The sequence below is a fragment of the Colossoma macropomum genome, unplaced genomic scaffold (genome assembly GCF_904425465.1).
Source record: "Colossoma macropomum unplaced genomic scaffold, Colossoma_macropomum, whole genome shotgun sequence".
NCBI classification, from domain to species: domain Eukaryota; kingdom Metazoa; phylum Chordata; class Actinopteri; order Characiformes; family Serrasalmidae; genus Colossoma; species Colossoma macropomum.
The window spans coordinates 37592917-37615373 of NW_023494803.1; the positions used below are offsets into that span (position 1 = coordinate 37592917).

Below are 22457 nucleotides of genomic sequence, written 5' to 3' on the forward strand. Positions count from 1 at the left end.
TTTTGAAAAGGGTTCTATATACCATCAAAAAGAGTTCTGCTATTGAGACAATGTCAAGTTTGTAACATAGACTTTCTGCTGCTATATAGAACCCTTTTCAAAAAGGTTCTATATAAAACCATATACAACACATTCTCCATCAATCTGAAGACCCATTTCATCATGCAAAGAACCGTTTCAGCATGAAAGCGTTCTATTTAGCCCTCATGGTTGTAATTAGAACCACTTCTTTTACTAAAAAACCCTTAAAACCATCTTCTTTAAGTGTGTAATGAGCCAGTGGAAGGAAAAACTCCCTAAGAGTGTGAGGAAGAGCTACTAAGAGAAACCAAGGCTCAAAAGGGGAACCTATGCACACTGTATAGAAGTATAATGCTAAACATGCTTTTAAGAATTAAAGAAATGAGATTATGAGATTAAACAGACACTCAGATCAGACGGAGAAGGAAAAATCCGCGTGATAAACCAATGACAAACGTTAAAAGTCTGTCAGAGACTGTTAGAAAAAGACCAGGCCTAGACGTCTCTGTGTGTGGAGTGTTAGTATTGTTTGGCTTTAGTATTGCTTTTACTGTAACAACTTAAACTAGGTGTTCTGGTTCTTTAACTGTACACAAACACTGTTTAAATAAGCTTGTAGACTGTTTACTGGGTGGCTGAAACTTTGAATCGCATGAGTAATTGCGCTAGATCAATCATTTTGCGGCTTGGGCTTTGGGGCCTTACTTTGTAGTTGGTCTGTATATCTTGGCTTTCGTTCCTGTCTAAACACCATTGTTGACATTGAGAGGCACATATATGTTATAACAAATATGTATAGCTGTGTGACAGTGCCCAGTGCTGTAGATTTCCCACCTCTCTGAGCACTAAATCAACTGGTAGTAAGCTGAAGAAATGGATTAATTTTACTTGGCAGCGCTTTACGGTGGATGTAATTAACCTATGCACTCATTGTTTCATACTGTTATTGCAAAGTGTGTCGCTGTGATTGCAGAAGGGAGTGGGATTTCTGCGCACTTATTGGCTGTGTCACAGCTGTTCTTAAGCAAAGAGGCCTCTTGAATTACCCCAGGCGAAACCTTTACACTGAAGGAGCACAGTTCAGCCGTGCTGCTCAAACCCCAGAGTTTATGAAAGAGGGAACAAAAACAGGAATATCTCAAAAGGTGAAATTGTTTTAACAGCCTCTTTTTAATGTTTACAGCTGATCCCGATCTTTAAAGTGAGCTAAAGACGGGTCCTTTTTAAAAAAATTTTATTTTTAGTACTCTTATGAAGTTTATGTGTTCATGAAGACTTTAAAGGCAATGAAGTTAGGCTTCTGGGAAAAAAATACACAAGAGAACCCTGGTATCCAAATTTACTTTTATAACAGGGAAAAAGTTGCAGTCGTCCAAGTGGGAACGGTCCATCCTCATACATACCAGACAAAGCTGTTTTCGCTTTTTTTATGTGTCTTTCATTTAAGTCAGTACATGTGGGAGGATTTAGGCCTTTTTTTATCATATTGCGTCCTTATCATAATGTTAAGAGAGTATTCAAGAGCCGGGGAGTCGAAAATATGATAGATATCGCTCTTCAACTTGCCGGCCAAAGGAGTATTCTTTACTTATTCTCCGAGTTGTGAGGGTAGAAGACTCTCCATTTAAGTTGAAGCAAAGCCAAACGTGATGCAGTTCAGCTCCTTCAGACATCCCTGAGGATCCAAAGTGAACTTGGCTAAAAGGTGCTTCAGATGTTTGGTCATTTTCTCCCATGTTCATTTTTTAAAAACAAAGTTTATTTTGCTGATTGCCTGCCCTGATTGATTTCTTCAGCAGGAACTGTGTGATCTCACAAGATTTAAAAGCTCTTGCGACCTGTAATGTTCGTCAGACAAACTGTAGTGTAGGTTCTGGAAGAACATCAGATCTTCGGCTCTAAGCTTTGCTCTCACAGTCTGGAGTCCGGGGCAGAGGAGGACAAGGCCGACTGACGTAATCGGCGTGGCTACAGTAGCTTAATCACCCTGCTAAACAGCACAGCGTCTTTATAAACAGCTGCTACAGCCATCAGATTGTTACGTTGCGAGGAATATAAACAGCCAGTCCTTTGTCTAGGCCTGCTGAGGGGATAGCTGGAAGTTCTTTATCACCCAGTAGATAGTACAAGCCAGGGCATGCTGAACATAAACCTGTCACCCTGAAAACATCCTCTGGAGGGGACAGTGGGGGCCTTTTTATGTTTTATTTTATGAGCTGTACGCAGATCGGCTTCGTCAAAAAATACTACTCGGCTCTCTTTCGTAACCCACAGTATCCTCAGCGTCGACTGTGCCTTCAAAAGTCCATATACATCCCCACTCTAGCCTCAGTTTAGGCTGTGGACATTCCTAATAGAATGATTTCAGGCCAGTTTGACAGTCAGCATCACTAGAGAATACATCTCAGAGCTCATTCTTAATGTACTGGACCTACGGTGACCTCAAAAAGTCAGTATTCACTCTTTTACCCTCTTTCAGGTCACCATTGAAGTCGTAGATGACCCCCAGATGGAGGTTGAGATGGACCTGGCTAAAGAGGGCAGGAATGACTGGTCTTTGAGCTCTGAGCAATGGTTGGACCACAAAAAGCTCTTCTGGCCGCTCTTCTGGGAGTACCATGACTCCAGTGAGGAAAGCCCAGGCCAGGCCAGTCTAGAGGAGAACGGGGAGGACCTCAACTATGACGGAGAAGATCCTCTTCTCAGTGGAGTTGGAGTGGACTGGGGCAGGCGCTGGAAAGGCTGGGACTCATTAGAGAATTACGGTAAGACAGCTTCGATTTTACGGTGATAACTTTTTGGCTTGGGAATGGAGATGGATGGAATCAACTTGGACGCTTTAAATGCAGTTGTGTTTGTCTTAGAATATGTGTTTTATTTTGTACTTTATTTTGTCTTTATAGCTCTGAAACCATGAAAATGAGCTCAAAAGGAGAATAAAGCCTGGAAAGTTCATGTATTTTTCATTCTGTTCATAAATTAGCCGAAAAAAGATTATAATTTTTCTTTTTGAATTTTAAATTTAGTGAGTTTTCGGATTGCGGTGACTTCAAAGATTGCGAAGCATTATTTTTATGTGAAACAATTGGTGTTTATTTTTTTAGTTCAAACTCTAGAAATGCAATAAAATATTTGCCTTCCTATATTCAAATTACTTTAACATATAAATGTAACTTTATTTTGGTAATAAATCTTGTTTTTTTGTCAATGACATATTTTAGAAAAGCGGAAATTTTAGTAATTTTGTCAGTGGCATTTCATCTTTCCTGATGTTGTTCAATATAACAGACAACGTTTTACACTTGAATTATCAACATTCGTACCCCGTTTACCACCTCAGTGGTAAAATGACCCACTCCACACCTGGAAATACAAGCATGTTTATCTTCTCCGGTTTAAGCAGGCGTCTCTCTGGCGTTTGGTCACCTGCTGTGCTGAAAATGAGCATGCACTGAAAAAATAGTGCCTTGAATTTACTTGATTCAACTCTGCATATCGATCCATATAAATAAAATATTTTACATTTACACAACTATTGTTAATTAAAGACAAAACAGTGTTGATGTAATTTATGAATGTTGAACCATTCACTGTAAAACTCAAGTTAACACAACTTAAATACTAAATTTGGAGTAACGTAATCTAAAAAAATCAAATTAACTCAAAAATGAATTGTTGAGAGAGCAATGCGGTCATTTGGGTAAGGTTGTTTTTTTTTAGCATATTTTGAGTTGAGGTAAATTTATTTAAATGTTTTATGTTCACTATTTATATTTAATTTGACTTTACATGGAAATACAAACAGGCCAATAATGGGCTGTTGAAAATTTAGTGTGGCTTAATGTGATAGACAGCACAAATGTTTACATTTAAATGATTTGGACTTTCATACTTTTTTCATAACTTTGATGATTTCAGACTCAAAGATCCCTTCAAATTATTGCAATTTAGTTTAGACTCTCAGCTTTGCTTGATAAATGGTGTCATTTATTAATTTGGTCATTGCAGCCTTCTTGAGTAAAACTCTCATCATTCCTGTTGGCTCTTAGTACTACATATTTACGTATTAGGTGTGTCTCTTCACCCTCTGTGTGTTGTCATTCTCCCCAGCCAACCCTTGTGTTGACAAGATTTATAAACTTTTGTGATTCATGCCGGTCAGTACTGATCAAAAATCAGTGTTGAGAGAGCTGAGTTGCTAAGTTTCTCTCTGTTGAATGTGGTTCTGCTGTGGTTCAACACCACAGAGACTACATCTGCACTCTGGACTGTCCTATCAGCGTTTGGTGAGGTTATTTACAGTGACGTTAAGGTGGACAAGACATTGCTACAAATGTCTAGTTCTGCAATACAATATGAACTTGTCAAAATGATAAAATTTAATTAACAATTACTCAATTATATTGTGGTAGAACAGCTTAAACTTAAGTCCAATCGTTTAGTTAGTACAATTTTCTCTTTTAATTTAAGTGTAAAAGTTATTAAACTTTTAAGGTTCCTCAAATCATTTGAGTTGACTTAACTCATCAGGTTTTACAGTCTTTGAATCAAGTAAATGTAAAGTGCTGTATTTTTCAGAGTAGATACAAATCTTTCCTTGTGATCCTGGCCTTCATTGAAAGTGCCTCCCAGCCTGATAATCATCCTAATAAGTAGAGCTGAAAATTGTTAATATATTTTTGATATCTGTACCAATCCAGATACCTTATTTTCAGTACTGATACCTGAACGATGCTTTTTTTGATACCATGTTTTTTAGTTACAAACGAAAAGCATATGAGTGCTGGAAATGGACGTATTTACTGGCTGCAGACTAATCCAGGCTTAATAACATGCTGTCATGAAATGTAGAGACTCAGCAGTCCAGATTTTGGAACGAGCATGCCTATTGGCTTACGGATACGAAGACTGACTAATTAGGTATTGAAATTCAGGGCTCAATGACAAAGAATTGTTTCTATACTTGGCAGTATTGAAGTCATTTGGTTGGTACCTTAAAGGTATTGAATAATAAGTGCACCCTACATGATGTGATCGTCAGTCCGTGATCTGCACTGAGCTCGAACGACAGTAACGACAGCACATGATCTCACAAGCTTTGTTTTTTGTTTACGATGATTTGGTCAGTTCTCTGACCTAACCGGTCAAAGATTTCTTTATTTACACTCAGAGCAGACGCTCATATGTCCCTCTGGCAGGAAGGCAAGAGCTCTTTCTGACTCAGTGCGAGGATGCAGCAAAAATGTGACATGCTGGCTCTTCCCATCAGAAAAGCAACAGGAAGCTTGACTTTTGGGACTTTGTTTTCGCTCTGCCTCGCTATCAGAAACAACAGCCGTTTATGTTTGTGCTTCTAAAGCTGGAGTTTGTATGCATTGAGCTGTTTTTGTTAAACCAATTTCCTCCCCTAGATTGAAACAGCAACGTTGGCCCCGGTCTCCTCTATAGTCCTGACATGATTTATGAATCGAGGTTGCACTCAAGAACCGTTATATAAACATGCCATTGCTGCCGCCAGTCTCTCAGACTTTCTTCTGATGCCTATCAGTAGTAAATAGAAAATAGAGCCTAAATGTGGTGTGTCCTGATATATTACTTCCATTATTTAAGCTGTTAGTGGTGACATGCCTCAAAGTCTCTTTCTTGCCTATTGTGCATACAAGTGTTTTTTACCAAGACAGTGAGGAGATATAAATGTTTTAAAGCTCAATTTTAGAATTCAGTGTTTAAAGATTCGACAAGATTTACATCTTCAGGCTTGTACAAGATTTAAATCTCCAAACTTGTACGAGATTTCCATCTCCAAACCATTTAAAAGCATTTTATCAGTGTGTCTGTGACAGTGGGGGGAGACTACGTGAGGCTCAGTCTGGCCTCCATTACGAACAGTGGGCACTCAAGCATCAGGCCTTTGTATCTTCTTTGAAGTTGACATTATTGCTGGGAAAGCGCCGCATTTAGAAGCTCTGTCGCTTGCTAATAGCAGTGCGGGGCCTCTCCACTGGCTTAACAACTAATATTTGTGTTCAATCAGACGGCAGATTGGCCAGAGAAGGCCTCCGCGCTCCTTTTCATCTTCCTAGCCTGCCGCTGCCCTGTCCTTCTCACGGCCTGGACACTTTGAGCTCGCTGAGGAATTTGTGGCACTTTTCAGGGCTCGGCACGAAATTAGGCTTTGTGGTCTCTATTTTCACTTCTGTCTCTAATTGACGAGTTTGATTCCAAAATGCTAAAACAGTTTTGGATAATAATGGTGAGTTTAGCATAATAAGAACAATAGCTGATGTATAGAAGAACACGTTTATTTCTCTAATAAAGGTGGTATTAATCATTATATAGCATTGATATTTCTTGTGTTGCTTGTATGTGTAAAGTCCACTACCTTCAACGTATATCGTGAAAAGAAAGAAAATTCTTGAAACAAACCAAACAAGAAACAAAACAAAAAAACCCTTTGATTCTTTTTTCTCAAGTAGTTGTTTACTGATTTGCTCTCGAGCTTCTTTTGAGCTTCATTTGAGCTTCTTTTGCAAACTGTTCTGAAAAGAAACGCATAGAAAAAAAGTTTCTATACGCTGGTCATCCAAAGTTCTCGTGTCCATGTTTAGAAATATGAATTTATCTCAGCTAAGAAAGAAAATTACTTGTAAACAAAATTGCTAACATAAAGCAGCCATTTGCTAATACTTTGGGTATTCTTTAACTTCCTTGATGTGAAAAGCAGGTTTTTCCTAAATACTGAACTGACAGTTTTCTTTTCAAACTGTTATTAAGAGCGCATAGAGGCTCAACTGTCTAAGAGTTCAATCCGCAATTCTGATCCTTGAAGATGCCACTGACATCTGTTGCCAGCAGTCCAAGAGTGCGTAACTGGCCCCGCTCTGTCTGGGTGAAGACGCCCCCACCTCTCCACACAATGCTAGCCAACATGGTTGTCTTTTAGCTGACGTAACAGAATTGACAGTTAAGCTGGCAGTACAGAGTTTATTAAAGAATTAAATGAAATCAAACTCCCATCTACCACGTCTCAGCACTGCTAGAAGCTTGATTCATGCAGTGGACTAATCCCAGTCAGGGAGGTCTCAGAACAAATGATGTGGTAATTAAGGTTTCTGTTCAGCAAGCAGCAAACACTGCCCTGAACAAACTCCAGCCATAAGACATTCTTTTGCCTTGAAACGTCATTTTCATTTAAAGTGTACTGCCAACTGTAGTGTTCTCCTCCAAGCGTGTTGAGCTGTCCAATGACATAGCATCTGTTTTAGCGGCTGTTTGAAAAGATTTGATGGTGCTTCAAAAGTCTTCACCCTCCCTGCTGGATAGCATGGATGGGGAGCTTGCTAGCAGGTGAAGCTGGAATGATTAAATGATTTAAATGATTAAATTGAGGTTGAAAATCAAAAAGCGCATAAGGAAACTCTTTTGGTCAAAAAGCAGTTTAAACACCTGAAAGGTTTGAGTGAGTGTGGTTTGACATTATTCCCAAGGTTACAAATATATTGGCAAAAATATTTAGTCTTTAGTATGTTGCAAAAAGTTATTAGAAACCAAGAAAAGAAACATGGTCATTTTTATTTGAAAAAAAAAATTCTTAACTTCAAACCTCAAACTTTGAAGGATAGTGTATTTAGATCATTTTAAAAGAATGTTAAAGAATATGATATTGTACTGTTTTTTGCGTAGAGCTGAAACTCGGGCTCAGTGAAGCCCTTGGTAAACCGTCGAAATTATAGTGTTCCTTACCAGAAAGCTTAGCTTACACTGTGTTGCGTCAAAAGCAGCGTTTATAGTCGTATCAGTTCCATCGGCAATTTCATCAAAGGTTAACTCCTCTCGTTTGAGCCGTACCGCCCTGATGTGATTGGTGCAGCGTACCACAAAGTCTTACAGCTCTGTTTCCCTGGCCTAAACACCATGTTCTCCAAACGTCATTAGAGGGAGACTAATGCACTGGTGTGGTCAACTGCAAACCCACCCAGAAGAGACCCGTTTACTGTGCAATGTACTCACTGTGGTTGTAACCGAAGTTTCAGAAATCATAGCTATAGGGTTAATCCTGCCTCCCCTGTCACCTCTGAGGGGCCAGCCCTCTAAAACTGGACCTAATGAGTGTACTTAGCGTAAAGGACTCTGCTGTGTACAAACAAGCCTGAATGTGAAACAGAGGAGGGAAAATGAGCCACATTATTAATGATGTGGCCACCACATAATCTCTAGACACTAAGCAATGTAACGCTTTCCTGTAATTATGGCCAGCCGCAGAAACACGACCCGGCCATGAGCAGCATGGTGGCCTGGTAGAGGGCAGGACATGGCCTCTTTCTGGCATTTCGTCTAGTTATGCCAGAATTTAGTTAACCCTATGTTACGTTTACAGACAACGTGTTTAGAGCCTTTGTTTTTGTCTGTTTTAATGCACTAAAATCTTCCCCCAGAGTAGATGGTGCACATGTATTTCCATGTTTGTCGAAGGAAAATGGATCAGCATGTGAAATTAGGCCAGTCACGATCATGAAATTTTAGCTGATGATTAATTACCATATAATTCATTGCTATTACAAATGTAATTGTTGTTTTTTATTCATTGTTTGCAGCTATTAAAATAAAAGCCCGGAGTAGGAAATTGGCTGATTAGCTATCGATATTTAGTAGCTCTCAACTGACAGAAGACACAGTTTCCGCTCAAATTAACAAACATTACTCACCGCTGCCCTCTAAAGGTGTTAATAAGGGGCCCATATTCTACATTTTTGGTGTGTTTTATTTTTTAGATGTGAAGCACTACTTGGACCTGGCTTGTAACTCACTCACTCACTCACTCACTTTAACAAGATTGTCCACAAGGTGGGGAGCTACTGGCACTCCATGGAGAATTCCCGGTGGGCTGCTGAGAGAGTGGGAAAGAGAGAGCAATACATTAATTCCTCTATAAAGCACTCTATAAAATGAATGGAGACCGCCCGGGACAAACGGCGTGTGCCAGGCGAATCCTGGAGTGCATGTATCTGTACGCTGCATTCTCAGTGTGGGAGGTGGTGGGGTGGGTCATGCTGGGTGGAGGTCACTGTGGTTATAGTGGGCTGGTCTAGATCAAAGTACAGGGCTGAATTTAGTTCCCAGTCCTGCTTTATAGGTTACATCAAGGCGATTTACAGAACTTAGCTTGGTTCTCAATTGACTGTTAAAACCTCAGATTTCTCCCAGAGCTTCTCCGCATCAGGATACTCAAGTATGCGTTGATGTAACTTAGCTGCAATGTACACATATTTTTTAAAAGTATCTTGGGAAATGACGGAAGGAGAGGATGTGACAGTAAAACACATCAGCGTATTAGAATGTGATCTGCTATTTATTGCATGTACAACCTCCCACTTCACTGTATCTATGTTCATAGTTTATATAACATAGTTTATAACAGCCTCACTTACTATATAGGTGCACTTTGTAGTTCTACAGTTACAGACTGTAGTCCATCTGTTTCTCTGCGTACTTTGTTAGCCCCCTTTTACCCTGTTCTTCGATGGTCAGGACCCCCACAGAGCCGGTATTATTTGGGTGGTGGATCATTCTCAGTGCTGTTGTTGTAGTGGCATGTTAGTGTGTGTGTTGCAGTGGTATGTGTGGATCAGATACAGCAACGTAGCTGGTGCCCACATTTTTCTCTGACCTTGATGCTGTTTGTATGTCTTTTATTTATTTATTGGATAAATATATTTCTATATTAAACTTCTCTAAATGCTCTTTTTACCATTTAATACTTTCATTTTTATGCCCACCAGCAAAAAACAAACCAAACAAACAATAAAATATTAATGGGGTACTACATGTTGGTGCTTCGCATCAATGACATTTTGTGTTTTGTTTACCCCTCAATTCCACTTCTAACATTCGTGTGATGTCACGTACAAACATGACTCATTTTTACGTGACTGTTTTCCAACCTCTCTTCATCCCTTAGGAGTGAACATGTTTTCTTACTGTTCCCTTAGGATGGATATGTGTAAATATCCTCTGTTCTGATTGGCTGCTCTGTATTGTGCCTCATTTAAAAAGCAGTTTGGGCTTAAAACATTCCTTCTGACTTCAGTATGAGTGAGAGGAGCTAAACTTAATGGATAGATAGACGTAAATGTCTCGGTTTTTGTGACGTCACAGAAACAGTGTATTGAGTGGGGAGTGAAGGGTACATTTTGAAACTTTAACAGTGTTTACATATCACATCTAACTCTCAAAAAAGTGTGAGAATGTTGATTTCCTGTGATCTAGGCCCTACAACAAACATCAGATAAACAAATACTACTCACCACTGCCCCCTAAAGGTGCAATATCAACTTTTTTTTCGTAAGATCCATGACATCTCAATACAAGCGTTTTCTGATTTCTTTTGTTTGCATTCAATTGCATCAACATAACTGATGAAAATGCACACAATTTACAGTATTTGTTGCAATGTAAACATTTCATATAGCTCACAGCTGTGGAAAATAATTGTGATCAGCTGAAATAATTGAGACCAGGCGATAATCTATTAACCTGTGATGAGCCTATATGAATTTGAGCTTTCTGTATGCTGCCATGTTTCCTATCACTGTGTAAAAGAAGCTCCATACTGTTGGATGCACTGTGCTAGTTTTTGAGCAATGTGCACACATTCAGAATATAATTCACACCGCAATGGAAATGTTTATTATTGATTTGTTTGATCAGAGTAACAGCTAACATGTGAAGGACGTTCCTATTCTTATGTTATATATCTTTATAAAATGAAGCTTATGGTACAAAAAAAAACCCCCCAAAAATCCAAAAATGTTCAACTTTGTTAGACAGTGTACTTTACTTATCAAAAAATAATGACAGCACTGAGAAAATATGTTATTAAAGAAGAAGAGTAGCCAGAAATAGCTGCTTTTTCCCCTCTGTGTTAAAGAGGCAGCGCAGTTCCTGTTTGCTGATGAGAATTCTCAGATTGCTTGTTTTTCAGTCCAGTTTGGACGAGCTTTTTTCCACAGAGAGTGCATCCAAACATTCCAGGATTAGAGTAAGCAGAAAAAAACTGACCATGCCAGGCATGTCATGGACACCTCATTGTATTTCCTTTGGCATGGCTAGGCTGCTGTATCTCCAGCCTAATTAACCTACAACCAGCAAGCAGCATCATATCCAAAATGCAAGTAGCCATGATCAACATAAGCTTTTCTCTCGCTCTCTCCGTCACTCCCACCATGGAGTCCTCTTAAAGCCTTAATTTCTTTACCATGGACGTGAAGAGAGTATACTGTTGGACAGAAAGCTAAGCTATTAGGTCCTGCTTTCCCACCGAAGTGTTTGTCTTGGCCGGCCGCTCGCCTCTGTCTCTGCCACTGACATATTTATTACAACAAAAAAGCCCGGCCTGCCAGGAGAGCCCACATCCTGTTCATTAGCGAGATTATATTTTGGAGAGAAATATGCAATATTAATTTAGTTGCGCATCATTAGCTCTGCTGTGGAAGCGGAGCCGAGAGGAGCTCTTTATGGCTGGTTTTTTCTGCCTCGTGAAGTGGGACTTCAAACAGCGCTCGTGGTTCGAACCCTAGCAGGTACAGGGTTTAAAGAGTGGGAGAAAAGGCAGCGAGAGAAAAACACAAGCTTGGAATGAGTTCTGTTCAGTTCAGGTGTTCTTTCTGGACACGTTTTTCCCTCTGAAGTGTGCTAATGCATCTTCAGCAGAGCTAAAGGCATTTCTTACGTGGTCTTGCCTTCATTACAAAGTGGTTGTGCTACACTGTAAAAAAACATATTCAGTTTTTCTAACTTAAAAATGTAAGTAACTTGCTTGCCTTCACATTTTGAGTCCACGAAACACTGAACTTTAGATACAAACAGAATGTAAAACACAAATGACTGTTTAGTTATGTATATAGTATTCAGTTTTTTTTTTGCTTATATATATATATATATATATATATAGATATTATATATATATATATATAAGCAAAAAAAAAAAGCTTTTTATGAGACGTACACAAAATGCTTTTTTTTGTTTTGTATTATAAATTATATCATCAACATTTCATTATGAGAATCTTTTTGAAATATTTACATAAGATTCAGAATTTCTTAGTATGTGGTTTTGTCTTGGTTTTGCAAGGGTTCCCAATTTTAGTAGTGCAGAAAATTCAAAATTCTTTCTTCATTAAACTTGTCACAACTTTTCTTTGTATTGTATTTTTCAAACTTCTAAAACTTTCAGTAGTTTGTTTCAGGTTTGAAGTGAAAAATCCAGATTTCCTGTGTGGCACATACTTTTGAACTATATTATGACTGTTTAACTATATATAAGCTATACACATTTACATATAACACTACTTCAAATTAAATTGGGTCAGTTTTACTCTTAAAGCCCCATTAGAGCTGGATTGATTTTTTCAGATGTCTGGAAATGTAATTTATAGGTTTGGCTGGGAACTAGTACAAGATAAAGAGCGTGTGAAATTCCCAAAATTACCAAAGATTCCCAAAGATAGCCAAGATTGAAACAGCAAACCTTTAAATGGCTACACCTCTTGGGATGACACATGCAGTTTTCAGCATTAAGTGAACTCAGAAATGCTAGAGTGATGTAATTTAAAATGCTATTGATATCATATCGTCATATCGCCCATCCCTACTCCTACCGGACTGCGAAGAAACTCATACACTGCGTGAGACACAGTGAGTCTAAACGCTGTCTTGTTTGTCTCAAACCATCAGAATATGAAGAGGAGGAATGGAGTGACTGGTCTCCATGCAGCGTCTCCTGTGGTCATGGCAACCAGAAGAGAATCCGCTCATGTGGCTACGCCTGCACTGCTACGGAGTCGCGCACATGTGAACAACAGAGGTGTCCAGGTGAGGCTCAGGCTCAGTGGCAGACCAGCAGTAATGGGGAGGCAAACCAAAACAAACCTCAACCTGAATAGCAGTACTGATCCGTAGGTGACATCAAGAGAAGTCAAGAGTTTTCCACAATGAAGTGAATTGACCAGTTAATCCACCACTATATCATAGACATTAGTTTGCCGAAAAATCAAATGTACTCAATTTTTCCATCTCAGATGTAGTTTTTGTTTCTTTAGTTTAAACCTGAAGCTACAAGGCTAATGTTGGTAATAAACACTAGAACTTAATAGTCACCCCAGTCATTTCTGTAAAAATACATTCCCAAAATTCTCTCATCCCACTCAAACTGCATCCAGGTCTTCATTAAGGTTGCGCAGACTTGTCACACTCATGGTCAGGCCAGTCCGGTGAGGCTTCTTACCTGAGCTACATCTCACCTGCCCTTAAAACACAAAAACACTTCTACAGCATCCTTTAGGATCACACTGTAAAGGCCTCAGCGTACTTTTTGCGAAACGAAATTCTCGAGGGTTGTGCGAAGCCAAAAGCGCCTTCACGGGCTTACAAGCTCGCATACTTTCATGTTGCCTGTCGCGGATGCTCCACGTCGCTATGACATTTTATGATCTTGTGAACCTAAATATAAGATAACCTGTATGTTTTGGTGCTTAGTACTAGTTATTACTACTGAATAGTAGACTTAATATCTTACATTTAGGAAGTATTCATCGTTTAACAAATGTTTCACAGTGAAATATTAGTGTATCTGGCAAAGCCGAAGCTCCTCAAAGTTGTCCATCTTTGTTTCATGGCACGCCTCTTTTTTACCAACCAATCAGAGGCTTTGTCGCATAGCGTCTTCATCCACAGAATTTGTGAGCGACCCAGCGAACGAAGCCTCGTTTTCTGCGCAATTACGTCATATTGTTCGCTGAAGCCAGGCAAACGTCGTCTCCGCAAGAAGTATGCTGAAGCCTTAAGAGGCCATGTTTTTACATTTTCAGCTTTCAGATTATTAGAATTTCAGAGATTCTGAACCATGCATTTTGTGACCATAAAAGCATATTAATTTTTGACCAAAGTTCATGTTGAAAGCGATAAAAGAGAGAAAACAACAGCTGCGATGTAAGAAGGAAATGCGCTGTGGAGTCTAAATTCTATTCTATGAATTTACCTCAGTATATTTCAGGTAACTTTGCTGCGCTGAGACATTTTATGATATCGTCAAGCAAGTAGTCTTTCAAGCGGTTACAGAAGTGTTAGCTCAGGAATTAGTGAGAATTATTCAGATGCTGAATAAATAAAATTCTGATCCGGAATGATTCCTAATAAGCAGCTCAAACTCCTGTGTTAAGAAAAAAGCTGTTAGGCTGCTCTTAGCGTGTCGTGTACACAGCATAAACTCACCCTTTGAATGCGTAGACCTGTGTAAGACAGATCAATGAGGGCTTTCAGTACAGCCCTCACACACATGGGTCAGTCTAGACGCCCCCCCACACACATACACACACACGGTCTGTCCACTCACAGCCCAGCTGACTTACCGAAACACACGCTGTAAAGCTCCAGTCCATTTAGTGTAACTCGGCTGATTTAGGCAGAGATACAGACCGCTGTGTAGTTCGCTGCAGCTGTCATGGGGAATTGATGCTGATTTGTCCTCAAATTGCAGTTTGAGATTGCAGATGCAGTTCACTTAGCATGCACGGTGTGTAATAGATGGTGCTTGTACACATTAAACCTTCGCCGCCCATGTTTCCATCTCTTGTAGAAGCAAACAGGGAGGGGTGGCCAAGCTAAAGAACATATGAGAAGAGTTACTAAGCTAATATACAGCAGAGGCCTTGATTGAATGATGCTAACTGCTGTTTTTCTTCCTCTTCAGATGACCTGAATGCAGTAACAGAGCTCATCCCACATGAGATGAATGACACCGATGCTTTTGATACAGGTTGGTTAAACGGATTCAACACTGTATGCCATTTTGACATCACATACAGTGCAAATGTGTGCAAAATTAGACTATTTACAATAAAGGGATTGTAATTCTAGTATAGTACTTGGCTAGCTGCTTGTTCTTATGTTAATATTATGCCATTTAAGGCTACTGTTGTTATTGCCTACTTTATTTATACTGTAATTTCCTGCTAGGTTTCTTACAAATGTGGATAGGATTTGTCCTTTTTTGTCCTTTTTTTCTCTGACCATGCATTTTCTGCTGTTATTAGCTAGGAATGTGCATTGCGACTAATTTTGATATTCGAGTATCCATAAGAATTTATATACGGGCATCTGGTTAACTGCGAAAACAACAGTAAAAAGGGGAAAAGCGGCCAGAAAGACTTTTTTGATGATAGCAATGGAGGTCAAAATTATAAAAATTTTTTGTTGTAAAATATTTTTTGTTCAATAATAGCCATGCCAAATGGGTAGTTTTTCATCTTGGACGAGTAACTGTTAAAGGATGCTGCCTCTTCAGATGAGCTAATGAGCTTTCACTAACCTGTAACTTAAATGCTGATTGAGACTTGCCTTATTTTACTTGAGGAGTGTTTTTTCTCAGTGGACAATGTGGCAAAATGGTTACATATACATTGCTGCTGTCAGAACAGAACCTTGTATCTTCGAAATGATAACTTTACAGGAGAAGGGAAAAACCTACTTTGATTTTAATGTAAGTCAATGGAACCAGACTTTTTTCCAAGTCATTTTGGGCTGTTTCTTTTGGTCCAATCATCATGAAATTTACACACAATGTAAAGTGCAACAAGCATTTTCAAATTATGTCAAAAACTGAAAAACGTATATACATATATGTATGTATGTGGCCACACTGATTTCTGTATTCGAAAACTGGCCCCTCAAAAGGTTAACCAAATACTAAGCACTACTACTTATCCCTGTTATCAACTCGATACCGGTACTAGGTATCAGACAGGTGCCATCTCTAGTATTCAGAGTAACTCTGTGTAATATAAACTTGAAGTACACTTGAGAAGTTAATTCAACTTTTACTGGTTGTATTAGTTCACATATTGCACTGTGTTTTTAGAGCATCCAACCAGCATTTCCCCAAATAGGGCCGATTTATAATAATTTGCATTTAAGTGAGCTCATGAGATTGTGCTCCATTAATTCCCACCCACAGAGCTGACTGCACTTTAGCTTTACTGCTTCTCTCTTTAAATATTTATTGATTTTATTATCTTCTATTTAGTCCGTGTCCAGTTTAAAGCGTGTTTCCTCTGCAGCTGAAATGGTCCTTGTCCTTACATAAACGACCCCTCTGAGGCTACAGTGAGGAAGAAAGCAGAGGTCCAGTTGGAATTGGCCGAAAAGCTCACATTTAACATTTTCAGGATTGCTCCACAGAGAGTGTTTCTGGGGCCCTGAAATTGTACTATTTGCTTTGGAATTTTTTTTTTTTTTCCGTCTCTCAAATCTGGCACAGAACAGTGAAACTGATAGCTCTTTTTATTCAACCATAATAATAATGAATGCAGAATGAAAACATAACAAGATACTGTGTCAAGCACTTAAAAAACTCGTTCTTTTGTTATAATTCACATCAGAAGCTAAATGTTTCTAATGAACATATTCCAGTATGGCATAGATCTTATTCCTCAGCAGGGGATGAAATCTGCTGATGTTCAGAGGTGTCTGTTTCACTTTAAGTCATTTTCCTTACTGCCGCATTAAAGAGAGGATATGTCAGTTAGAGTATAGAAAGAGTTGGATTTAGCACTGCCAATTAAATTTTGAGGGCACCTAAGTTTGCTTAAGACGAAACAGGTTTATTTTGAGGAAGACAACATCACACAAATAGTTGTGACAGTTGTAGGGACAGTACTATTTTGGGTATGAAGTCCAATCTTTCAATGTTTAATCCATCTTTGAGTTTCAGTACGTGCTTGTAAGCAATAGTTTGAAAATGAAATCTGTCAAATGGTTATTTAGGAAAAACTTTTCTTAACAAGGATGACACTTCGGGGAACATGTTGTAAAATATACCCAAAAGATTAGCAAAGCTGTTTTACAAACCTCAATTCCAAAAAAAGTGTGGACAGTACGTGAATTGCTAGTGAAACTAATAAAAACAGAAAGCAGTGATTAATATATTATATTTGTATTACTTGAAATCGCTACAAAAACATGCTGGTAGACTGTACAACCAGCACAGTAGAACCCCCTCCACCCCCCATTAGACCTCACACACCTACAGAACATACTGTGAATTTATCACCGTTTTTCTGTGTGCAATATAATCAACACTCCATGTTCAATATATTTTTTAAAATATCTCTATAGTGTAAATATTCTTTAGCTTTCTATTTATAATTGTTTATATTATAACTCCTCACCATTCCCATGTGTAATATAAACCAGTACCTCATGTGCAATACTCCATGTGAATTTTGGGCAAAATATGCTTATAGTGTAAATATCTTAGCTTTTTATTTATTTATCATTCTTTATTATATTGTCTGTATAGTAACAAGTAAGAAACTGAAAAAACCTTGTTAAGTACTTAACAAAGTTATTTACTTGCTTGTTAATTCTCTTCTTGTTACTTCTTTTCTTTTTCTTGAGTGCCTTGCTCACCCTTTGCTGCTGTAACACTGACAGTTTCCCCATTGTGGGACTAATAAAGGATTATCTTATCTTATCTTAGCTTATCTTATCTTATTTTATGTTTTACCATATGAACTTTTATTTTCTTTTTTTGTCAAATTTTAAATTTTATGCCTGCAACTCATGCCAAAAAAGTAAAAAAAAAAAGGATCATATTTGCAACATTTTTTACATCACCTTACGACACTTAATCATCGTTTGGGTACTGAAAACTCCAATTTATCTAGTTTTGAAAGTGTAATTTATTTCCATTATTCCATAATGCAGATCCTCAGCTTTACAACTGTACTGAGCTTTGTAATGTGCCACATGTTTTCAATGGGACAGGTATGGATGGCAGGCAGGCCAGTCTAGCTCCCGCACTCTCTGATTACACAGCCATACTTTTGTAACACCTGCAGAATGTGGTTCGCATTGTGTTGAAATAAGCATGGACATCCCTGAAAAAGACGTCATCTAGAAGGCAGCATGTTACTCCACAATCTTTAAAGATTGAGTTTTTAAAAATATGGCTTCAATATTGGTATCAGAAAAGAAAAAATGTGATGCCATCTCTACTTTGTCTTGACTCTTCTGTTTCTGTTTCCTCTCCACAGATATGGACAGCTGTGAGAAGTGGCTGAACTGTAAGAATGACTTCCTACAGAAATACCTCCACCAGGTCCTGACCGAATTACCCAGCTGCCCTTGCGTCTACCCCTCTGAGGTGGTGTACAGCGCTGTCAACATTTTAGACGAGAAACTTCGCAAGACCTATCGGTGGCGCGACGCCAGCGGCCCCAAAGAGCGCCTGGACATCTACAAGCCGTCGGCCAAGTTCTGCGTGCGTTCCATGCTGTCCTTCGACAGCACCACGCTGGCCGCTCAGCACTGTTGCTATGATGACCACATGAAGCTCATCACGCGGGGCAAAGGGGCCGGAGCGCCCAACCTCATCAGCACAGAGTTCTCTCCGGAGCTGCACTATAAGGTGGACGTTTTGCCTTGGATTCTGTGCAAGGGGGACTGGAGCCGCTTCCATTCTGTCCGACCTCCTAACAACGGACTGCAGTGCACGGAAAACCCTCAGGAGGACGTCTATATGAATGAGCTGGAGGAGGCCAGAGAGTATTGAAAGCCACACTAAGCTGCAGCATCTCTAATGGAAGCAAAGGGTGGGATTGATCTTGGAGTGTTTTACAGTTTGTTAGCGCAAATTATTATGGAAATAAGGCTGTCTACTTTGACTGTGCTGGTAGCAGCTGCATATGGAGCAATAGAAACACTATAGTTGTGGAAATACAGTATTTGCTGCAGCAAAGGTGTCTACTCACAGACCGGGCCACTTTTATAGAGGTCAAATCCGGCCACAACGGATTATGGAGCTATAGGAATAATGGAGCGACGGAAATTCAGTATTTGATGGAACTTCATTGCATGCAAAGTCAAAGAGGTGAGAGGACCCCTGTGCTGGTTATGTACAGCCAAACTGAAATAACATGAGTGGAATTAGCGCAAAGTCTAAAAGAAACAAAGCTACATGATCTCAGACTGTCCCACTTTTTGTAAAGGTAAAGCTGTCTATAAGTGAATATGGATTTATGGAGATGAACTCACACCTGGATGCCTGATCAGAGAACCCATACACTGTTTATATACAGCTATACTAAATAACCTCGGATTAAGTTGCTCCAGCACACTGACAGGGAAGAAAATGATGTAACGACTGTCTGCAGACTCTTCTCTATACGGCCTGGTTCAGAATCATGCTAAAAGGCTCAGTGGGGGTTCAAACACGCATCCTCTGGAACAAGTTCACTGCATTTATTGGATTCGTATGGCTCTTTTTTTCTCTACTGTGTGCTCAAAGACTCAGATGTGTCATGAAAGGAATTCCACTCAAGCTGCTAAACTTGCGATGAATCCAAGCAGAATGCTCGTTTGTTGTCTTAGACTCGGAGCTCGGTCCTGGCCCCCCTCCAGCCCGGGCGAGATCAATCCAAACAAATCAAACACGAGCCCCAGTGCCGCGTGCACATCAGCTTCAACATATTTCATGGAATAGTTCCACTCTTTGGAGCCTGTATATTGTTACCCCAGATGAATTCGCATGTGGTGTCATAGGCTGAGATATTTAGACAAAGCGATCCGATCTTTGATACGCTTTTAGAGGAGATGACACTGGAACATAATTAGGTTATCAGACAAGGGACAAAGGAACACTTCCTTCAGAAGGTCAGGAATTTTCGTTCAGCAGTGTAAACCAATGGGCTGCAGCATTGCTTCACTCAGTCTTAAAGGAGCACTCCAGTGTTTTTCCACCTAATGTCTATCTGCTGCGTCTGTAGCGTACGGCTGGTTAAATGTCTCCCTGTACTTAGAAAAGAACACAAGCCCTGTTGAGGTGAAAGATATTTATAATAGAAGTCAATAGGCAGTTGCTGAGTAAGTGTTTGTGAGAAATATGCACTTTGGTGGAACTCTTTCATCAACAGCATTTTACACATTAAAACCACTCTTACAAACAATATTTAATGCATCGTTCAGTTGTTTGTCTAATGGAACAGATAGAACAGTCATATGCAAAAGTTTAAATCCATATGTTCAAAAGTTTAAACATGTTTTGTTGATTTTCTAAGTGAAAATAAGTTATCACATCATCCACAGGGAACAAACGTAAATATAATACTTTTTGTAAATTTTTGTGCACAATTTTTATTTATTCGTTGAGTTTAACGTTATATATATATATATATATATATATATATATATATATATATATGCGCCATAACCTTTGCACAGGTTACATTCTATGTTTAATTTCTCCCTAATATGTTAAATTTACCAAATAAACAATAATTGTGCATTAAAATGTGGAGAAGTGTGTTCTCTGTAGAGGATGTTTTAACTTGCTTAACGTACAACAAAACATGACCAAAGCTGCCCAAACTTTCACATACGACTGGACGCTTAAATTTTGATCAAGTTTCAAGTTTCTTCTTGCGTCTATCAAAATGCAACAACTTGAGAGAAGCTTGTTATTTTACTGTTGCTCCAGAGTTTGAAAGCTGGATAAAGCTTCATAAGAATATCTTTGTACATCTCATAAGAAAATTCACTCAACCTGTCTTGTCTTAAGACTTACACTGTTCACACGTGATATATTTCAAACTTCTATTGATGGAACTTTGCAACTGCCCATTGGCTTCTATTGTTTTGGGTCCAGAGAGTTTCTCTTTTCTAAGTCCAGGAAAATGCATCAAAATTATTATCTGCAATGGTGCAACACAGTTGTGGCAGAAAGAGATTAGGTTGAAAAATGCTGAAATATTCCTTTCAAGGGGAATTTAACAGATTTCTTTCAAAATAATGAAATAGTTAAGATGTAAACAAAGTCATTCAGAGTGGTTTGATATGAAATGTGATGCTCTAGAGAAGCCCATCAAGTCAGAATTGTTCACGGGGTGGTGATAGGAACCAGACATCATTTGAAGTGTCTAGTGCCTCTAAAAGTTACATCTTGGAAAGTAATTATATGAAATATTAGCAGATATGCTGCCTGATGCCTGAGGCACTGTTTCGTAATAGCTTTGACATAAACTTTTGTTCAAAAAATATATATTTTTTAAATACATTCATGGTGGAGAGGTACATCCAGGGCATTATAAAGCAAGATATATATGTTTTTTTTTAAACGTACCACTATTTTACCAACATTATCAACATTGCATTGAAAAACTGGTCATTTTGGACAGGAGACACTATAATGGCTATATTTGCCTTGTAGACATTGTAAAGAAATCTAACTCAGATAGTTTATTTACAATGAATCATTTCACATCAGACCACTATGAATGAGCAACATCTCAACATTTTTTGAGTTAAAGCTGTGAAATTCCTCTTTAAGTACACGTTGGATTGATTTGACAACTTTTTGTGCTGACCGCAGTCTGAGACAGTGATTTGACCGTACAGTGTCTTTGCCTAGCTGATGGATGGGGGCTTTGTCTTAGGGTAGGAGGGGCTCTTGTGAAGCAAATGAACATCTATATAAACAAAGCGTGCTTTGCAGACCCTTGCTGATCAGTGAGCTCCAATCAAAGCCTACTTGTATGGGATGTTGTTTTTACAGCTAAAGCTTCTCCTTTCAGACTGGGCGTTTATCATGATCTGTCTCTTTGTGAGATGTTGAAACAGAATGCCGGGGATTTACCGTACAAAGCCGTGTTGACAGAGGCCTATTCCATACCGCAGTAAAAACATCCACCTTTGGTGAAGTGACATCTTAATGAGTGAATTCAGACACAGTGTTGCCCCACCCCAAAAATCGTACAGTGCAGAATGTCCTATCAGGGCTACACTGGGACAGCTTGTTTTTTTCTTCCAGCACATATACTGTCTAAGATAGACAGTGTGTTTTACTCAGATTTAGTCTCTAGTAATATCGTCTATAGAGATGTCAGACGGTTTGAGCCTTACAGACTCAGTGCATTATTAGTAAATGGTTTCAGTGATGAGTTAAAAAAACAGTGCAGCCAGAAATGCTAATGTTACCAGCAGTGCATGAAATTATATAGCCATCAATTAGCATTATGACAGTGATATGATGCTAATTGATTTATCCATACTGAACACACAAATCTTCGTCTTTTGTAGTAACTGTTGCTAGGTTGGACAAGTTAACAGAACATTGGCCAAAATCCCATTCAATCAAATTACAAATTGTAGTGTGCTTGTTTAAACTGTACATAACGTTGCTGCACTACCAAGCTGTTGTTGTACACACTTTAAATTATGGTTCTAGGGTTCTTTAGTAAAGAAAATTGTTCTATATAGAACCATGAACACTCAAAGAACCTTTCTGCATGATTAAAGAGTTCTTTGCATCATGAAAGCATTTTTCAGATTGATGGAGAATGGGTTGTATAAGGTTCTATATAGAACCTTTTTGAAAAAGGGTTCTT

General features: G+C 38.9%; 1 protein-coding gene across 1 annotated transcript in view; it reads left to right on the top strand.

Moving 5' to 3' along the window:
* The window catches only part of ism2a (isthmin 2a), a 41408-nt gene extending 21189 nt beyond the window's left edge, over positions 1-20219 (top strand). The window contains exons 3-6 of the mRNA XM_036593869.1: positions 2501-2786; positions 12754-12891; positions 14768-14833; positions 18111-20219. Coding sequence (XP_036449762.1) covers positions 2501-2786; positions 12754-12891; positions 14768-14833; positions 18111-18628 — 1008 coding nt within the window. The 3' untranslated portion in view covers positions 18629-20219. The remainder of the gene's footprint in view (positions 1-2500; positions 2787-12753; positions 12892-14767; positions 14834-18110) is intronic.
* The last annotated feature ends 2238 nt before the right edge of the window (positions 20220-22457 follow it).